General features: G+C 49.4%; 1 protein-coding gene across 5 annotated transcripts in view; it reads left to right on the top strand.

Moving 5' to 3' along the window:
* The window catches only part of LOC119434002 (zinc finger MIZ domain-containing protein 2), a 251,819-nt gene that overhangs the window by 187,021 nt on the left and 46,680 nt on the right, over window positions 1-18,118 (top strand). Inside the window, exon 1 of one of the 5 annotated variants that reach the window (XM_037701307.2) lies at window positions 7,526-7,639. The exons of 3 other annotated variants lie outside the window; for them this stretch is intronic. In XM_037701307.2, the coding sequence (XP_037557235.1) occupies window positions 7,560-7,639 (80 nt within the window). In that variant the 5' untranslated portion in view covers window positions 7,526-7,559. Of the gene's footprint in view, window positions 1-7,525; window positions 7,640-18,118 lie in introns of those variants that run through there. One more of the 5 variants, XM_037701300.2, reaches the window with a different exon arrangement.

The following is an 18,118-nucleotide window of genomic DNA, read 5'->3' as shown; positions in this document are numbered from 1 at the left end:
ATGAAAAACTCGCGATACAGCTTTCTGTTGCTGAATACGCAATATAATTTTTTTTTCAAGCAGGAGAGAAGCCCGCGAATACACGAAAAATTGCCGCGCGACTGGCCGCTCAAGGCACTTTGCGTGTATTCGCGCGGGCTTATTTCAGCTCCTTACGGATCCATCACATCACAGCCCTCCTCACAGCTCTGCCCGAAGAGGGAAACGATGGTGCTACTCCTAACAAGCAAGGGTTACTACTTAGTGCCGCGATGAACTTATTATAGGGGGAAGAAAAAAGGACGGTCGCCTACTCTCGTAGTGGAGGAAAAAAAAGGCGCGGTTTAGCCCGCATAGGCAAATAACTGATTGCAATACAAAATTATTAGACAGCTGTACTAAGTAATGTTACCCGCCGTGGTGGCGTAGTGGCTATAAGGTGTTGCGGTATATACTTAGCCCGAGGGCGCGGGATCGAATCCCGGCCGCGGCGGCCGCATTTCGATGGGGGTGAAATGCAAAAACGCCCGTGTACCGTGCATTGGGCGCACGTTAAATAAAGCCAGGTGGTCCGAATTAATCCGGAGTCCCTCACTACGGCGTGCCTCATAATCAATTCGTAGTTTTGGCACGTAAGGAAACCCCATCCTTAATTTTAATTCAGTAAGGGTAGTAGTTTTTTTGGGCTGTATGAACTACTGTAAACATTCGCTTGTTAACTAAATTAACAAGCATCGTGTCACGCGCACAGGCAAACATGAACACATCTCACTCGATGATTGCAGACAGTCGCTGCCGGAACGCTGAAGTGATGAAGAGCGGCGAGCGAATTGCCCTTTGTGCTGCATCTCGCTTTAACGCGAACTTGGCGTGCGAGAATAGAAAGCACACGAAGCCATCAGCTATCTCGACTCACCTGACTTTGCACCCACCGCAGATTACCTGCAATATAGGGCGCGCGCGGCCGCGTTCATCCGCGCCATGTGCAGCCGCGGCTGGAGTAGAAAAGGCCAATACGATGCTTTGAATAAACTTCTTCGTATCCGTATCGCGCTAACCTGCACCCTCCCTCCTCTCCTATCGCGCGCACATGTCCCCGCTCCACCGACTTGCGCGCGATGGAAGACGGCCCGCATTCCTCCCCGCTATGGTCCCTAGAAATATTCTAGGGACCGTATCCCCGGCCCTCTTCCCTTGCGCGCTGCTAGATCAGGCCACCATCCTTCTCGGCTCGCCTTCGCACGCTTTCCCTCTCACCTACAGCATGCGGCACCGCCGTGGCGCGCTAGGACCTCATCGCACTTGGACTTTATACGGAACATCACGTATGAAGCGTCCATATACTATCAAACGCCTTAATAACGAAGTGCTTGAGACCTCCGCAATCATTCGTTATATAGATGTCATTTCGTTGTAGAGGTCGCGCACCGCACAGCTTCCAATAGAAACGGGGCAAAATTATTCCTTCGTTATGCAGGTCATTTCGTTGGAGAGGCGCTCTATGTACAGGCGCTCGACTGTAATTGTTAAGTCCCGGTAAGTGCTGGTCGCTGATAACTCGCTTGTGTGCAACCGCGCAAATTCGATCGCGCTTGGAAACGCTGCCGTTCGCTTCTTCTATTGCTGCACCACGCGCAGGAACACGTTCGCGAGCACGCCTTAGAAGATGCATATGCGACATTATTTGCGCATGCTGACAGAGAGCCCTCGGCTGCTTTGCGAAAGCACTTTTCCAGGGGCAGCCGAAGGGGAAATGAACGCAACAATCGTACAATCAATCAGCCTTTTAACGCATACACGGGCTGCGCCCCCCTCAAATGTTGGCGCAGCGAAAGTGTGGACTTCCGCCGCGCTCCTGCGGAGGCGCAAACGAATGGCGGGTGACCACTCGAGCGCGTCGATCGTCCGGCTGGTGAGCGATGACGGAGATCGCGCGCGTGCGACGTCGTCTCTGGCGCGGGTTTTCGACGCCGCAGGTGCGCGCTGTCAGCGTGCGCTCGGCGGGGAAGCGCTGCTGTTGCAACAGTTGGATTGCACGGGCATATCAGATCGAATACGTCTCGGCAATATCAAGCACCGCGTCTAATTTGGCTGTCAGGCTCGCTGTCAGCGGGTGGAGGAGACACGCGTGACCTGGATGCGTCCAGCCGCAGCCGCACACGGAGAAGACGCATTCTTCGGACGCGAGCCCGCATTCTATTCTTTTTTTTTTTTCTTTCCCATTGGGTGGATCGAGGGGTCAGTCGCACCTTCCGCCGACGCTCCTTCGTGCCACCATCCTTCGTCTCATTTGCTCGCAGTGACCGGAGCGCTATCAGTGGCAAACGAAATGCGAACGTCCGCTCACTACACTTTTGAGTAGATTGTGTGACGCCGGTATGGACGTCGAAGCAGCAGCAGCAGCCGCCTGATGGGCGACGCAAGGCTCTTTGGGCGCACGAGGATAACTGAAAAAATGGCGCCTTTCCGGCGTCCTGCCTGACGAACACGACCTCTCTGTAGGATTGCAGCTTCATTTCCTAATGTCACCAGACGGTCATGACATGACTGAAAAAGCTGCTGCAGGTGTCATGCGTCGCTGTCGGCTGGGAGCATTGTATAAAGAAAGCGAAATGCAAATTTTCTTTTTTTTTTCTTTTCGTGGCAAAGAAAATATGCAGTACCGAGCATGTCACCGCGGTTGACATTTTGCAAAGCTGCTGCTTTCGTGGCGCGCCCTTCGTTCGTTTCTCTCGCTCTCTGTGTGTGTGTGGCAACGTTTCAGTGACTACGGGGTAGCGGATTGGTGTTACTTCGTCTTTTACGTTACGTTTACCTCACTCTTACCTTTACAGTGCAGTTGCTTGCTTCAATCGTGTGTGCATGCTTGAATCACCAAAATGTTTCATTACTCTGGCCAATGCTTTAGTGATTCGCTGATTATCCCCCCCCCCCACCCAAAAAAAAAAAAAGAAGAAGGAGAAGAAAGAAAGAGAATAAATTAGTAGTAGAAAACTAACGATAAACGACAACCTGACAACTTCTGCATAACTTTGTGAAAAGCGTCCGAAACCACGAAAATACCGCGAAATTTGCGACCTTTATGTCTGCCACAATTTGGGCGCGAAATTCAAGAAAGGGGGGCGTTTGGGATATAGTTCCAAGAGAAGCACTCTAAGCTAACCCGCCCATCGGCCCCGCTAATTTTGCGGATAAACATGGGATCACTGTACACGCAAGCTTCTTATTTTTAAACGGAGCGCGTTCTCTTTTGCCACTCTTTGCAGACTGCAACGAGTTCAGCGACGCGAAACATTTTATTTGCTCTTGCTGGCGTTCTACTGAGCGGGATGTATTGCTATAGGTATCCTGTGGAGAAGTGGATTTCCGCTCTGTGTCCGCGTCCAGCAGTTCATTCGAGGTAGGACGCGGATTGGGGTTCTGTCTCTTTCTCTCGAGGTAGGATCTTGCGCCTTCTGCATGTTTCTCTGTGACTGTGCACTTCCGACCGTTAGGTGACAGGGCTTTATATTCCTGAAAAGAGACGCTGCAGTCGGAGTGAGTTTCGGCTTTGACTGCCTGGCAAACTTGCCTGTTGAAGCACTATCACCACCACCATTTAGCCTAAACACACGATACACACACGCACCCGCAAAAATGTACAAGCAGCTTTTCCGCACAACTCAAAAAAGATAACCGAAGCGGAGGCCTGCGCAATCTGATTGTGACATCATCTTGTAAATCAAAACATTCACTCCAAAACTAAAAAGAAAGAAGAGAGAGAGAGAGAGACAGAAAAAAAAAAAAAGCACCTTAGCAGACCTGCATGTGTGACTCCGCAGAATCGTAAATCAAAGACCAGCGAAGCTGTCACACTGTCCGCAGCGCCCTCTGGACACTGCTTTATTCCCGCGAAAAATACTGCTCACGTGTTCTCTCATCCTTTGTTGGCGCCGGTGAGTGCATTCCGCTCTGATTAGCGCACTTAATTAAACACTTACAATTTTCAAAGCCGTTCTCAATGCCAACATCGGCTCGTAGAGGGACACTACTAAATACCCGTGAAAAATTTTAGTTCGACATGTCTATTGATAGCGATATTTGGAAAAATTATTTCACCCTTGTTTAAGGCGTTACAGCAGGTCGCGCAGTACTTCGTTAACTTTTTGCGCCTCCCCTAATTCTACCACACACTTGCAGGAAATTTCGCCCGTAAATGCTGTGCAATGTTCCCCGTATTGCTGCACAGTTGCATTCCTATTCAATTTTAAGTTTTCATACAGCTGCAGTTGTTTTATTGTCTCCGTGATCTGTTTGGCGCGGTCCAGTTAAGATGACTTTGATAATATAAGTTTTCCCTTTATTGAAATGAAAATAAAAGACAGAGATGTAGTCACCTTATAATGGTGACATGGGGATGGCTACTCCTTTTCGCATAGCAGAAATAACACTGCAAATAAAGCAATATATATATATATATATATATATATATATATATATATATATATATATATATATATATATAATGTGTGTGTGTGTGTGTAGCTGTTATTACTCCATTGCAATGTAAGCACGATATACGCGCATCTTTGTAACGTCTTTTTAATGTATATTCGCATTCTTCAAGGTACGCACTCTATCACTGCAGTTTTCATTCCCATACGACTTTTAGTTCTCTTACAGAAATCGTTTCGAACGTCCTGGTACGTGTCACTTTCAGTTAGCAATATTTTAATAATTTATTATATGAATGCCTCACTTAACGCACGCTTTTATAGCACCGCCTGCATATCATACGCAACGCCCTCTGTACAGCTGTGATTTTGCATCTAAGGACTCCTCCCAGCGATGACTACGCACCCAATCCCTATATAACAAAATCTTTCTATCTGTCTATCTATCTCGATCCGACCGTCTCTTGACCAGGGCGCAGACGCTTGCTGTGCAGACACTTTTTGACTCCGATATTCTTAACAGCTTCGCTGTATGAAATGAAAGAGAAAAAGAAGGAAAGAAAAAAAAGTCACAGTAGATGGTCGACCGCGTCCGTTATTGAAATTTATTGATTGTCGGCCTGCGCATGTGATATCTTGGCTCTGGGTCAAAGAGCGCAGACCTCGTGCACTACTTGGGAGGGCGTTAATTGTACAGATGTCCCCACTTCTGCCAAGAGCGCTCGAGTGGTGCGCCGCAAGAAGTCACACAATCTTCAGTGCGGTATCCTGCAACTATCCGCTTGGGATATCGCTCTTTATTACCTTTGCAGCGCAGTGCTCGAGCGCTCTATATAGGCCAGAGTGTGGACATCTGTGCGAAGCATGCAGGGAGAATTGTACGCCATCCTATTCCCCCGTTCTCGGTCCTGTCGTCCTGGCGCCGCCGTTTGAGCCCTGTGAAAAAGACTGCTTGTGCGGAGCTTTTCTTTCACATTGCAGCTGAGGAGGGGACAAATACCTTACGACGCGAGAAGACGACGACTCTTTTGCCGCTTGGTCGGCTCGCGTCTTGTCATCGGGTGCGGTGACTGCCGTTGTGAATACACTTCTGCTATGGTTCTTCCGAATTGCGTGACGTCTAATGAGTCAACGAGTCTGATTCGTAAATTTCCAGCACGCGAAGCAAACAAACTGCCACCTGGACTAGTAGGACTCGTCTTTGGCGATCGGTACAGTCTTCTAGGGCGAGCACAACGGCGAACCAGTATGAAATGCATCACCTGCTAGTTTGCATTCGATACCGTTAGGCACTCTCGTGCCTGTATTGAAATGAAAAGGACCCGCGCCGCGGTTGCGTAGTGGCTATGGTGTTGGGCTGTTAAGAACGAGATCGCGGGATCGAATCCCGGCCACGGCGGCCGCATTACGACGGGGGCTAAATGCGAAAACACCCGTGTACTTAGATTTAGATGCACGTTAAAGATCCCCAGGTGGTCCAAATTATTCCGGAGTCCCTCACTACGGCGTGCCTCATAATCAGATGGTGGTTTTGGCACAACCCGGTATTTTTTTTTTTTCTTTAATGAAAAGGTACTACCTCGTCACCACTTTCTTGATCGTATATGAGGTCTATATACTTATAGTATTCGTCTGCAATGTCACATAGCAAAATCACATAATTTAGCAGTAAAAATTTTTTTTATTCGAATAATTGATATCGGGTGTTTTGCTATCGCGAACTGGCGCCGTCAGCTCGGGTTTGGCGATTGGAAGTGCTAAACTGGGGCGGTCATTCTGTTGGCAACCAGGGTTGAGCTATTGAGCGACATTTGCGTGGGGCGCGTTTGCGCACGGACCCGTGCGCAGTTGCGCGCGGCTTTTCTCGCTCCGCATCGATGACGCCACCTGTTGGTATACCCTTCTCTCGATTGTTCATGCGTCCGTCTCGTCTCGACGCGTGTGTCAGGCTGCGCAGTTCGCCGGTCGCAGCGCGTGTCCCTGCCGAGCAAGAGCAAAAAAAAAAAAAAAAAAAAAAAAAAAAAAAAAAAAAATGTTGTCGCGCTGTTTTCCTGCGTCGCAAGTGCGTAGGCAGCGAACTCTCGCATTTTCGGCCACTTCTTCATTTTCTTTCTTTCTTTTTCTTTGTCTGCGCGCAAAGTTTTCGCGACGTGTGTTCGTATCTTCTGCGGTCGCTCACATTTTAGACAAAAGTGGTCCAACTTTAGCGGTATTTTTTTGCACATTTACCCCGCATAAGTTATGCTTGATACATGCGCGCCAAGTTCTGAAATGTGGGTTAATAATAATAATAATAATAATAATAATAATAATAATAATAATAATAATAATAATAATAATTAATCACTATCTATTAATTATCGTTATGAGGAGGAGGAAGAGGAACGAGTGGAGAAAAGAGAATGGATATTTTTGGGGCTCTTCTTGTTTTACCTGTAAAGCGATTACCGTGTCTGTATGTTTCTTCATTTCGGTTCATTAAATTACTTGACATTCGAATGCGTTGCTACTTCTTATTACTTGTTTTTTTTTTCGACCACAGGTCGCGGGTTCGAGTGCTTTAGTTGACGCTGCCTTAATTAACTGTGCCTTTACTAACCTCGCCCTAATTCACACTAATGGTCGTGGATTCGACTCCCACCGAATGTCGAGGGTTCGAGTGCATGAATTAACTCTATCTCAATTAACGCTATGACGGCGGTGACCCGCACACCATCACAATTGCGTGAGCGTTTGCATATAGGTAAGACACGATGCCGTGTCGGTGTACTAAGTGAATTACTACACCGAGCGGTCATCGTGTACGATTTCACTTCGACGAAACGGTTGTCGCTCAAGGTCGGTGAAGGTCGACTGAACGATGAGACATATGAGGATTTCGCCTTAATAAAAATGGGACCGCCGCAAAAGTGGGCAACGGTAGGGTAAATTTCGCAGTATCACCTAATCCAAGGTGTTCAGAGCGAAAAAACAAACTCGTTATAATTTGCGCTCATTGTAACGAGGAAGAAGAAGAAGGGGGGGATGCACGTGCACAAGAACGGCGGCTCGAGCCATACAAGATACCGGAAGAGGAGGAAAACGAGAACTCGGCAGAGCCCAGTGCTAGCGTTCTGTTCTCTCCTGAACCGAGTCAGCGGCCAAGGCATGGATAAAGCCAAGATTCCCAAAGTGAAGTTCATAGTCCGACAGCCTCTGAAGGTTGCCAATGCCACTGCACGGCGACGGTAAGTAGGAAAAACGGTCGAACTTTCTTTTTGCGAGAGCTTTTTGGGCGGAACGCCTTTGTGACGGAGTGTGTGGTCAGCCGACAGTGCTGCGAACGTCCTGGTTGCCTAAACAGAAAGAAGAGAGGAAATAGGCTAGTCAGTGCTCGTCAGAAGATGGCATGGCGAAAAAAAAATCACATCGGGAGAAGGATATTTCGAGGTGTGAAGTTGATGTGCCGGAAATGCTGCGCGTGTCGTGAACCTGCACACGTGGAATACGTTCTATGAATTATTTTAGGTTGTACGTCGCACAACCACGACATATTCAAGTAGCCGGATGCAGATGGACGTGATGAACTTGGCGATAGAGCGCGGCCCACTGAATCCCCGTTTAATTTCTGATACGACATTATTGCAGCGGGCGAACGGCTATTGGCTTGTGACGGGGCGAACATGCGTGCACTAAAATCTGAGAGTGCTTTTCAAGTGGGGGCACGTCGAGGTGTCTGACTTCGTCCGTATTACAGGCAAAAAAGAAACTATGCGTGCATTGTCGGGGAAAGCTATAGACAGTTGCCTTTTTTTTTTTTTTTTTTTGCGTTCATATACGATATGAGAGACCGTGTATTGCGACGGTGTATTTCATTTTCTCTATTTCTCGCGCTTCGACGTTGGCTCGGACGCCGCCGTTATCGCCTGTATCGGCAACTCGACACGATGTATGAGGAGTAAAAAAGAACGCAGAATGAAATGCGCCCTTACAAAGTTTCGCTTTTTACATGTCGAGAGGAAGGCATCTTATACGCTACAGTGGCAGCTTAGATCGAGAGGCCGAATAATTGAAATATTTTTTGTTGATAAGAGCTGCTTGAAATTAGCCGGTCGGTTTAACTAATAGGTTCGCCATCGCTTCATTTGCGATCGCCTGCTCCTACAGACCGCTGTATACCGCACAAACTGCATGCTTGGTGAGTGTAAGACCGCAGAAAATCGTGTTCGAAAAACTTCTTTAGGTTAAGACTAACTTCTCGGTTTTTACGTGCCAAAACCACGATATGATTGTGAGGCACGCCGTAGTGGGGGGGGGGGGGGCTCCGGCTTATATTTGGCCACCTGCGGTTCCTTAAGGTGCACGTTAATCGAAGTACATGAGCGTTTTTGCGTTTCGCCCCCATCGAAATGCGGCCGGGTTCAAACCCGCGACCTCAGCAGTGCATTGCCATAGCCACCGAGCTAGCGCGGCGGGTGTTAAAATAAATTATGCATCCTGACATAGCACCCCGTTTGCCAGCGCACACTGACAGGCGTCACCCGCGCGTGCCAGCGATGCGATGTCGAGATCGAGGCAATGGCCAATTGAAAAAACGACCTCGCGATTAGGGAGAATTCTTGCGAACCAGTGGCTGGATTCACCTTGTGAAGGTGCCGGATTCATGGGCCGGCACCCTCGCTATTGCGTCGTTCGCTATAACGATTTCCGGCACCCGTTCTTACGATCGGTCGCTGCGCACCGACCGCTCTGTCAGTTCCAAGGTGTACAGAAGGAGAAATTACGGGTACTCGTACCGTATTCACAAAACAATTTGTACGCTGGAGTAGTTCTTAATAACAGACGCCGGTCGATACGTTATATTATTAGCGGAGGGTGGCGGGCCGATAACAAACAGTTGTCACTAACGAATCACTTTGTGAATACTGACCCTCGCTGCTATAAAAATGTTTGTCGGGTGCCGCTTAGCTGAGTGCGTCTTGCCACCTATGTGTGCCAGTAACAAATAAAAACATAATCCCACTGAAATCGAGGCACTGTTTACAGATTATTCCGAATCATTTCTGTGCTTGAGGTGCCGTGATAGTGGCTTCACGCAGTGCTATTTTCAAGCTTACATTTTCGTAAAATAGCACGTGGACTGACGTTTCGGCCCCCACATGGGAGCCTTGTTCACAGTGAAGCTTCATTGTGAACAAGGCTCCCGTGTGGGAGGCCGGAACGTCAGTTAAGAAAAAATATTCGTCTTGGTCGGCATCCGAGTACTGTTTTCGCCATAAATACAGAGAGAAGAGATGAAAATTATTCCACTTAGTTCCAGCATGCTAATCTCGCTGCGCTTATCTTTTGCAAGACATAGCGGTATTCTAGGTAGTCCAGCGTTGTACGTTTCGTGTAGCACAGAAGGCGTAAGGTAGCGTACAAACATACTGGTGTACAAACAAACATATCGAAGGCGTTCGGACTCAATTCAGACTGTGTCTATATATAATCAAGCAAAAATCCTGCGAGAACGTGTTCGTGTTGAGTCATATACTGAAAGTATGCAAGCGCGTATTATGTGTGATGGGTGCGAGCCAACGCTTTCTTGGCTTTTTTTTTTTTTTTTTTTTGTGCCAGGTCCGTCGACAAGCACTGCAAAAATTCAGGCGCCCCCCACTCCCCTTTTCCCCCTCCCCATTTTATTTTTCTGTTTAACTTATGCATACGTGACAGTTACGCACACGTGATCTCCAGTGTGAGGTCGCATTCTTGTAGTCGGTGAACATGGCTCACTTTGGGGTGCGTGAACACCAGTGACGGCCTATAGCAGAACAGTTGTATAGATGAAACACAAGACGTGGCTCTGGTTTATTCTGTCTGAAGATCGATCGCTGCATGTTCGCAGAGACCAAAGCTAAATGTCACCTGCAGGCTGGAATGCAGGATTTCAGTTTCTGCAGACTGCAATGTAACGTTCACTAAATGTCGTTAGGTCGATTGTGACAGCTGTAATTGCGCTCATACCTCGCATCTCAAGATCGGCTTTCCTGCGGGTATCTCTGAACAGCTGTGTGTTTGCTTTCCTTCTCTTAAGTTATCGTCCTGTCAGGGTGACGACATACCAAGGAAATGCAGGTTTGCACAAAACTTCGTATTCGTGGAGCGCTACCGCGCGCGCTGGCTGACTCCACGTATTATGTATATATATATATATATATATATATATATATATATATATATATAAAAGAAGGTGCACAATATATATCGTAATAAAATTACTAGTGGCCGGCCTGGCAGGTGCAGTCGTTCAACCTTTATATAGAAATCACAGGTGTATGTAGCATCTGATTTTCCTTCGAATTGACCGTATAGGCTTTGTTGCGAAAACAGTTTTATCATTCCTCTCGGGTGTTTTTTTTTTTTTTTCCATTTCCACCACAATGTACAATTACTGCGTATAAGTGTTAATATTTGTAACAAACTCGGTTTACTGCGAAATTTCGAGTGCAATAAATAACAATTGTAGTGCATGTGTGGCGCCAGTTTGAGCGCTATTTCGAGTGTAACTTGGCATTGGTGAATGATGATTGGAATTCTAAACGTTTTCTCTCAATCTCTCTTTTTTTTCATAATTATCTGTAAAGCTGCCAAAACTAACCCTCTGTAGTGGTAGCACCAACGTGATGAATTATGCTAATAATTTCTATGTATGATAATTGTGATGACGAATTATTTTCAAGGCAGCTAATGAGAGGAGCCACAGCGTCGTTTCAAGGCAGGATTTTAAACAAGCTCGCTCGCTGTTCATTAGTCCCGTGCTGGCTATAAAGGGCCATAATGGCAACTCGCATAGACAATAGCCTTCAGATCTCCGCTCTACATGATGATCACAGTATGAATTTTTTACGTAAAAGCCCCGCTTGCTTTTCGTGTCACCCGACATACCCGTTTTGCATTGCACTGTCCGAAAGGGCGAACTATAATATACCTCCGCGGTTCTAGCGCCAGACAATGTGGCCTGCTCGCGGCCATGGACGCTTACCCGCGCCCCTGTAGACTTAAAGAGAGCCTGGCGTTCTGGGCTGTCGGCGCATGCGTGCGACCAAGTCGGGACAGGTGGTAGCGCAGCTCCCACCGCCAGCCATATAGTTTTCGGGAGCCTTGGAGGAGGACGAGGCGACAGGGAATACGCGGTTCCCGCGTCGCCTAGCAACCGCGGGCTTTCCATATCGGCTCCGGAAACAATTAAGAAGATGCCGGTGAAACAACCCCGTTATAAATCACCGCTGCGGGGGCTTTTCATTTCGCCCTGCGGCCTGGGGAACTGGACACGCCTTCCACGTCGCAGTTGCCGCGTAATCGCTCACAGCTGAGGAGGAGGAAACTCGAAGCAAAAGGGGAATGTGCCGACCTCTTCTCACTCGACATCGTTGGACCGGGCGCGAAGCGCGGTGCGCGTGGGCCGCGCAACTGTGTTTCGAAAATTTCCGCTGTGACGCCACCGAGCCGCTGCCTACGAGCGGTGCGTAAAAACGAGCCACGGATCCAGTCGCCTGGCGCGTGCGCTGCAGAGGGCGCTGCGAGAGCGTAGGGAATAAAGTAGGGAATCGCTGGTGTGGGCGGCCGGCCGGAGGGGAGGCGGGAGCTGATTGCGAAGTAGCTCTTGCGAAAAACCTTTCGCTGGAGTCGGGATTCGGGATCGAGCGAAGGTCTGCAGCAGACCTGGAGTGGCAAGGGCAGCGTCGGTCGGCGAACGGCGTTCGGAAAGGGCGCGCGCAACATCCACTAAGTAACAAGAAAGAAAGAAAAAAAAAAAAAAGGTTGCGTGTAGACGCGCCTTGTTGCGAAAGCTCCTGGTGTGCGAATCAGTTCATACTCGCGAAGAATGCTGCAAGTGTGGTCGGAACCCCGCGGTCGAAGGATAAACCGAAAGAGGCGGGATGCAGGCAACCGTGCCCCCCTCCCCTTTTCTCTCTCTCTCCCTCTCTTTCGTTTCCGATCATTTCTGACTGGTGAGCACACTTACTTTTTTTGCCAATGTCCGTCTAGCCGCCGCCATCCCCGAAGACGCGCAAGAAAGTACTCGACCCCCTTCACGAAACTATATATGAATATAGCGCGATGCTTCGGAGACTCCCCTGGGTTGGGTTGGTGACATAAAAGAAAATCGAAGTGGTTCTTTCTCTCGTTATTTTTTAATTCATCTCGCAGCGAAGCTTTGTGACGGCTGCGACGAGCGCCTTAGAAAGCTGAGAGAGGCCGAGGCAAAAATGTCGAAACGATGCGGCTTTTCCCCCGAGCGTTGGCGCCGAATGGCCGGATGTTCGTGTTGGCGTAAGGAGCGACCTTTCGCGGCTCCGCTCGGCACCGTTGTTCGCCGGCGCGCGTGGGCGAAGTGGCAGTATTTCTCCGACCGTCCGGTAAACAGCTCTGCCGCTCTTGTTGTATAGAGCCGGCGCGCGAGCAGATCTCTCTGACGTCATGGCGATAACGGCTGTGCGGTGACGCTTCTCGTAGCGTTACGTCCTCCATGGCAAACGTTCTGTTTGGGTGCTCCGATCTCACTTGGACAGTCGGAACTCCCGCACGTCTTCTCTTAAACTTCACGCCTAATTGAAACTTACGAGGAAGCACACGTAGAATGAATTTATTTGAATTTTATTTCTTGCTTCTTGCACTGTCGTTTTGTAAACTCGACATCTAATATTATATTTCTGTATAAACGTACATTAAGGTACGTGGATTATACAGGGTGTTTCATGTTAGCTGCACCAAATTTTTAAAAATTGCCTATGGCAGATAGCACAATTATAATCCTTGATCTAAACTTCTCGATGAGGCAGCAATTACTTCCACGAGAAATCAAAACGCGTTATTGAATAATTAACATAATTGCGCTAATTAACTTTTTAATTAATTATTTTACGGCACATCTTTCAATCTACGAATTATAGTCGCTGAGTTCGCAAGGCGTATCCATTTGAAACGAATTCTCAGGACTGAACCAGTTTCGCGATATTATATTTCAAAGTGTCCGACGAAATGCATAGGCGTTCCAGTTAACTTCTTGAGGAAAACACTCTTGTATGCATTGAAGCACAAAAATAACTGGAATACAAGTTCGTTTCGTCGCACACTTTGAAAAGTAATATCTCGAAACTGGTTCAGTCCTGAGAATTCGTTCCAAGTGGATACGCCTTGCGAACTCAGCGGCTATAATTCGTAGATTGAAGCATGTGCCGTAAAATAATTCATTAGAAAAGTAATTAGCATAATTATGTTAATTATTCAATTAGGCGTTTTGATTTCTCGTGGAAGTAATGGCCGCCTCATCGAGCAGTTTTGATCAAGGAATATAACTGTGCTATCTGCCACAGACAATTTTTGAAAATTTGGTGCAGCGAAAATGAAACGCCCTCTATATGTGCACAGTGTGTTCGTGTTTACATCGGATGAGGGACGTATGCGCCAGATGCGTTCTGTCTCATTGTACGAATTAAGTGCTCAGAATACGTGGGTTGGGCGGAAGCTGTAGCTATATCGCTCAAGATCTTGTGCAGCCTGCTCGATCGAGATTGATGCTGCACATTTGTTCCCTCATTCCCCCAGTTCTGTGGCGAGACTGAGACGCTGCGAGCTTGCACTGACGACGTTTCGCGATTAAACTCGCTCCGGCGAATTCGCGTGAGCGATCACTTATGCATCGCTGGCAAGCCGTCGGAGGCCGCGCCGCCACGAAGTGTGTCCGGAGGGGCGCGCACAGCCGCGCGGTCAGCGAGGAGGTGGCGGCGGGGAACAAGCACAGCGGCCGAAGACAAAAGGAGGAAGAGGCCGGCGGCCTCCTTCGTTCGGAGATCGGCGCCCCGGCCTGCGCAAGGGTTCGGGGACGCAAATCGGGGACATGTCGGTGTGCTTCGACCACGGCGGCGGGCAGCGCGCGACGCACGCACGTCGTCCTCCTTGGCACTGGGGGGAAGGCCGCCGGGGGAACAAAGGACGCGGCCGACCCCGTTCCGAGGCACGCCCCTCTGTGTGTGTGCGCGCGTGTCTCGCGCGCAAACTCGGAGCCGCCGCGTCGTCGTTGCTGCTGCTGCTCGGCGCCGCTTCGGGTTGTCGTCCGCGCGGCCGGTCTGCTCCAGACTGCTCGCTGGGAGAGGCGGTGTCCAGAGGACGGGCACGCCGTATAGGTGAGGGTTCGCTGCCCTCGTCTTCTCGCCCTCACCCCTCCGATCGCCGAGATATTTCTCAGTCCATTTTGACAGGGGCTGCTCATTGTATTGTCCGGGAAAGGGATATAACGGTTCTCGAGCTCTTCCGGAACACCAAAGGCTACGTCGCTTACCTAGTCGACGTCACTCGCTCACTCATTCACTCCCACTCAATCACGCAATCACTCACCCCGTGCAACTCACGGTCTATGAGACAGAAATGCCCATCGAAATGCGGCCGCCGCGGCCTGGAATTAAGCCTGCGACCTCGTGTGCAGCAGCAGAACGCCATAGCTACTGAGGCACCGCGACTTATTCAATCAATCAATCAATCAATCAATCAATCAATCAATGTCACTTCGCTGTCGTAGCTGTACTATATATATGGTAAAACAGCGTGCCGTGTGCTAGGTTCAGGCAGCCTCAATACAACCCAGTTTTTCGTTGAATTTCCTTTGAGTCATTTGATCAAATTAAGTGCTGAAAACTCATTCGTGCGTTCTTCATTGAAAAATATAATAACGACAATAAATAATAAAAAAAAAAAACTACAGCCCGATTTCTTGAACAGTGGACGACGCTGCGTCGATTTGGAGTACGTGCGATGGGGAGCAAAGCTGCAATTTCACTACGATGCATTTATTCATATTCCTTTGCCCGTTCTGCACAAGATATCGGTACAGCTGGAAGGAAACTCATTTCTCTCTCTTTAAACAGAATGTGAGAAAGAGAGACTCAAATTAATTGGTTGCATAACTGTTAATGGACAGCCTAGTCACGAGGATATCAGTCTCCGGGCGCGTCGGTATACTAATAACAATAATAACGCGGACGCGCTCGATGCCAGTGCGTTGCAAGACGCGCCGGCCGCGACTGGTGCGTTCGACAACGGCGAACTTCGCACTCGGCGCTTGAAGGAAAACGTGGCAGGTTCACCGTTTCTGCCACGGAGTTGTGAATTAGGAAAGCACCCAGTCGTGCGGCGAGTGGTTACGGGCCCCTCTCCCCAGGTGGTGCCATGTCGGCTGCGCTCTGAAAAAGCGCGACTGCTTTGGGTCGGTGGGAGGTGCGGGCAAGTCATGTTGTGGCAGAGGGAGGCGCGCGCACAACAGCGCGTGACCTTCGGCAGCCACAAGCGGCCGTGCGTCTCTTCTTTCGTCTGGCACTCGTCAAGGCGGTTTTGGTTCAAGGGAGCGAGTGACGCCTTTGTCTTCTTTTTCAAGTAGTTTTTATCTTTTTTCTTTTGCTGCTCTTTGCTGCTTTTGCTGCTCTTATCGCGTCTCTGTGGACGCGAAATTAATGCGCGGTGATAGCTGCACCTCACGAATTGACTTCGTTGTCGTCAGATTACGCGTAAAATGATTACTCACCGAACTAAATGTCAGAGGTCCCACTTAAGAGGGGGGCGTGGGACGTCTGATGCATAGACCCTTGGTTTGGCGTGGCTCATGTCGCGCCAGTGTCTATACGGTTTCACGTCGCAAGGTTGCATCGTGCGCGCGGTGTGAGGAATGCCGCTGTTCCCGAGGTCTATATATATATATAGGAGCCTGACATGCGATCTCGCGCTCACGCAGCAGCGCATAGGCGCCTTAAGAGATGAGCCGCGCCGGTGGTCGTGTCCGGCGCGCTCGTATTTTTTTTTTTTCTTTTTTTTTTTTTTTTACCCCCGAGAGTAAAGTGCAAAATCGTCCCGCGTCAGAACGACCAACAGGAAGCGAGGGAGAGCTCGTATGTTTCCGATGCGCACGCGCGTTTCACACCAACGAGGCGGATTTCACACTTTCGCGGAGCAGTGTGCAGATCTGTGGCATGTGCATAAACACAAATGCGAAGGGAGAAAGACGCGCGAACGCACGCTTTTATTTTTGCGCATGTGCAGCCGCGTGGCGGCGGCGGCGGCACACGACTCGCGTCGACTCACTGGCACATCTGTCTATAATACAGCTTAATAGAAGAGTGGCTCAGCACGACCGTATGCCGGAGCCGCCCACGCGCCCCTGTTTGTCGCGCAGTTGAGGCCGCCTATAAGGAGGCATCCCTGCCTGCAGTAACATATGCAGGAGCGATGCCTACAGCTGTTGCTCCTCGCCGAACGCTCACATGCGCCTTGTGCCGCGGCCCGGCAGCGGCGACCTTGGCCGACCGACCTGTTTGCACAGGCGCGAGCGCCGCCGCTGCGCCACGTTGATCCAACTGCGGAGTTGAGGGGGGAAGCACCGGGCAGCGCGCTTTCCTCGTGGAGAGCCGCGTGTGGCCACGCGCCTTTTGGGGCCACGTGTGTGTGCGCGCGCGCGAGTCACGAATCCATGCGCGAATCTCGATGGCAGCGGTTTCTTTCGTTAAACACTGCGACAAACTTTCTGTCTCGCTCGCATCGCATAGTCTGCCAAAACCACGATCGATTGTAAGACACACGCCCGTTGGAACGGAAAAGGGGGGGGAGGAAGGAGAGATACTCCGGATTAAATTTGACCACCTGTTTAAGCTGCGCCTAAATATAAGTACATGAGCATTTTTGCGTTTCACCCCGATCGGAATGCGGCCGGAATCGAACTCGCGACCTCGAGCTCAGTAGTGGCAACTCCACAGCCACTAAGCTACACCGCGTCGGGTTGTCCGTCTGCACGCCTGCACTGTTTGATGGCGTCTATGTTGAAAAAAAAAAGAGAAACCTGCCTACTCAGCTCAGAAAACGACACATCGGCGAAGGCCATCGCTCATGCACGTATACGCTGCCCGACAGAACATTTCCCGTGACGTTGGCCGGCATGCCGTAAAATATCCAAATAAACGCGGCTCTCAAAAATGTGCAAAATTATTTGCACTATTCCACCAGTTCATCGTGGTCTTGCTCTCGTCGTTACTCGTTTCCTCTTTCTCTCTCCCTTTTATTTATTGTCGCCGTCTGTGTATATATGTAGATACCGCGAGTTCACTGCATTGCACTGAACAAGCAGCTGTTCTGCGCATCCTGAGAAACGGTAATGTTTCTTGCGTCTTTATTGTTTGTTTCCTGTGCCGTCGGCAGTAATGTGCAGTGCTCGAGGGCGGTGCACTGGCACGCACGCGAGCCGACGAAGAGGAGGTAGATGCGCTGCGCGCCCGCGCTCTGACTCTGCGGGTCGAACGCCGGCTGCTCTGCTGGTGAACAGGATGCGTGGCCTGCTCCGCCGACAGTATACGACGATGTCGCTGAACTCTATTGGTGTGTCGAAACTTGCGACTGCGTGTCTGTTCGGCCGCGCGGTCTGCTCGAATGGCGTTACAACGGCGGACACAAAATCCTATGCCAACCAGCTGCAGCAACAGCGATCGTTTTCGGCTGCCAACGTTTATTTGTTATTATTATTATTTTTAAATCTTATTTCAGTATACTGTAGGCCATACTCAGGTCCAAGCGGGAGTGGAGTCATAAAGGAGAAGGAAAAGAAAGTACCACCAAGAATGAGTATGGTAGGCATGCGCTACAAACAAGCAAAACGAACAGACTCTGATAAAGCGTTATCACAATAGTCAAGTAAAAAAAAAAATGGC

Source organism: Dermacentor silvarum, chromosome 1 (genome assembly GCF_013339745.2).
Source record: "Dermacentor silvarum isolate Dsil-2018 chromosome 1, BIME_Dsil_1.4, whole genome shotgun sequence".
Classification (NCBI taxonomy): domain Eukaryota; kingdom Metazoa; phylum Arthropoda; class Arachnida; order Ixodida; family Ixodidae; genus Dermacentor; species Dermacentor silvarum.
Note: the sequence above shows the minus strand (reverse complement) of the source record. Positions and strands in the feature narration are given on the sequence as shown.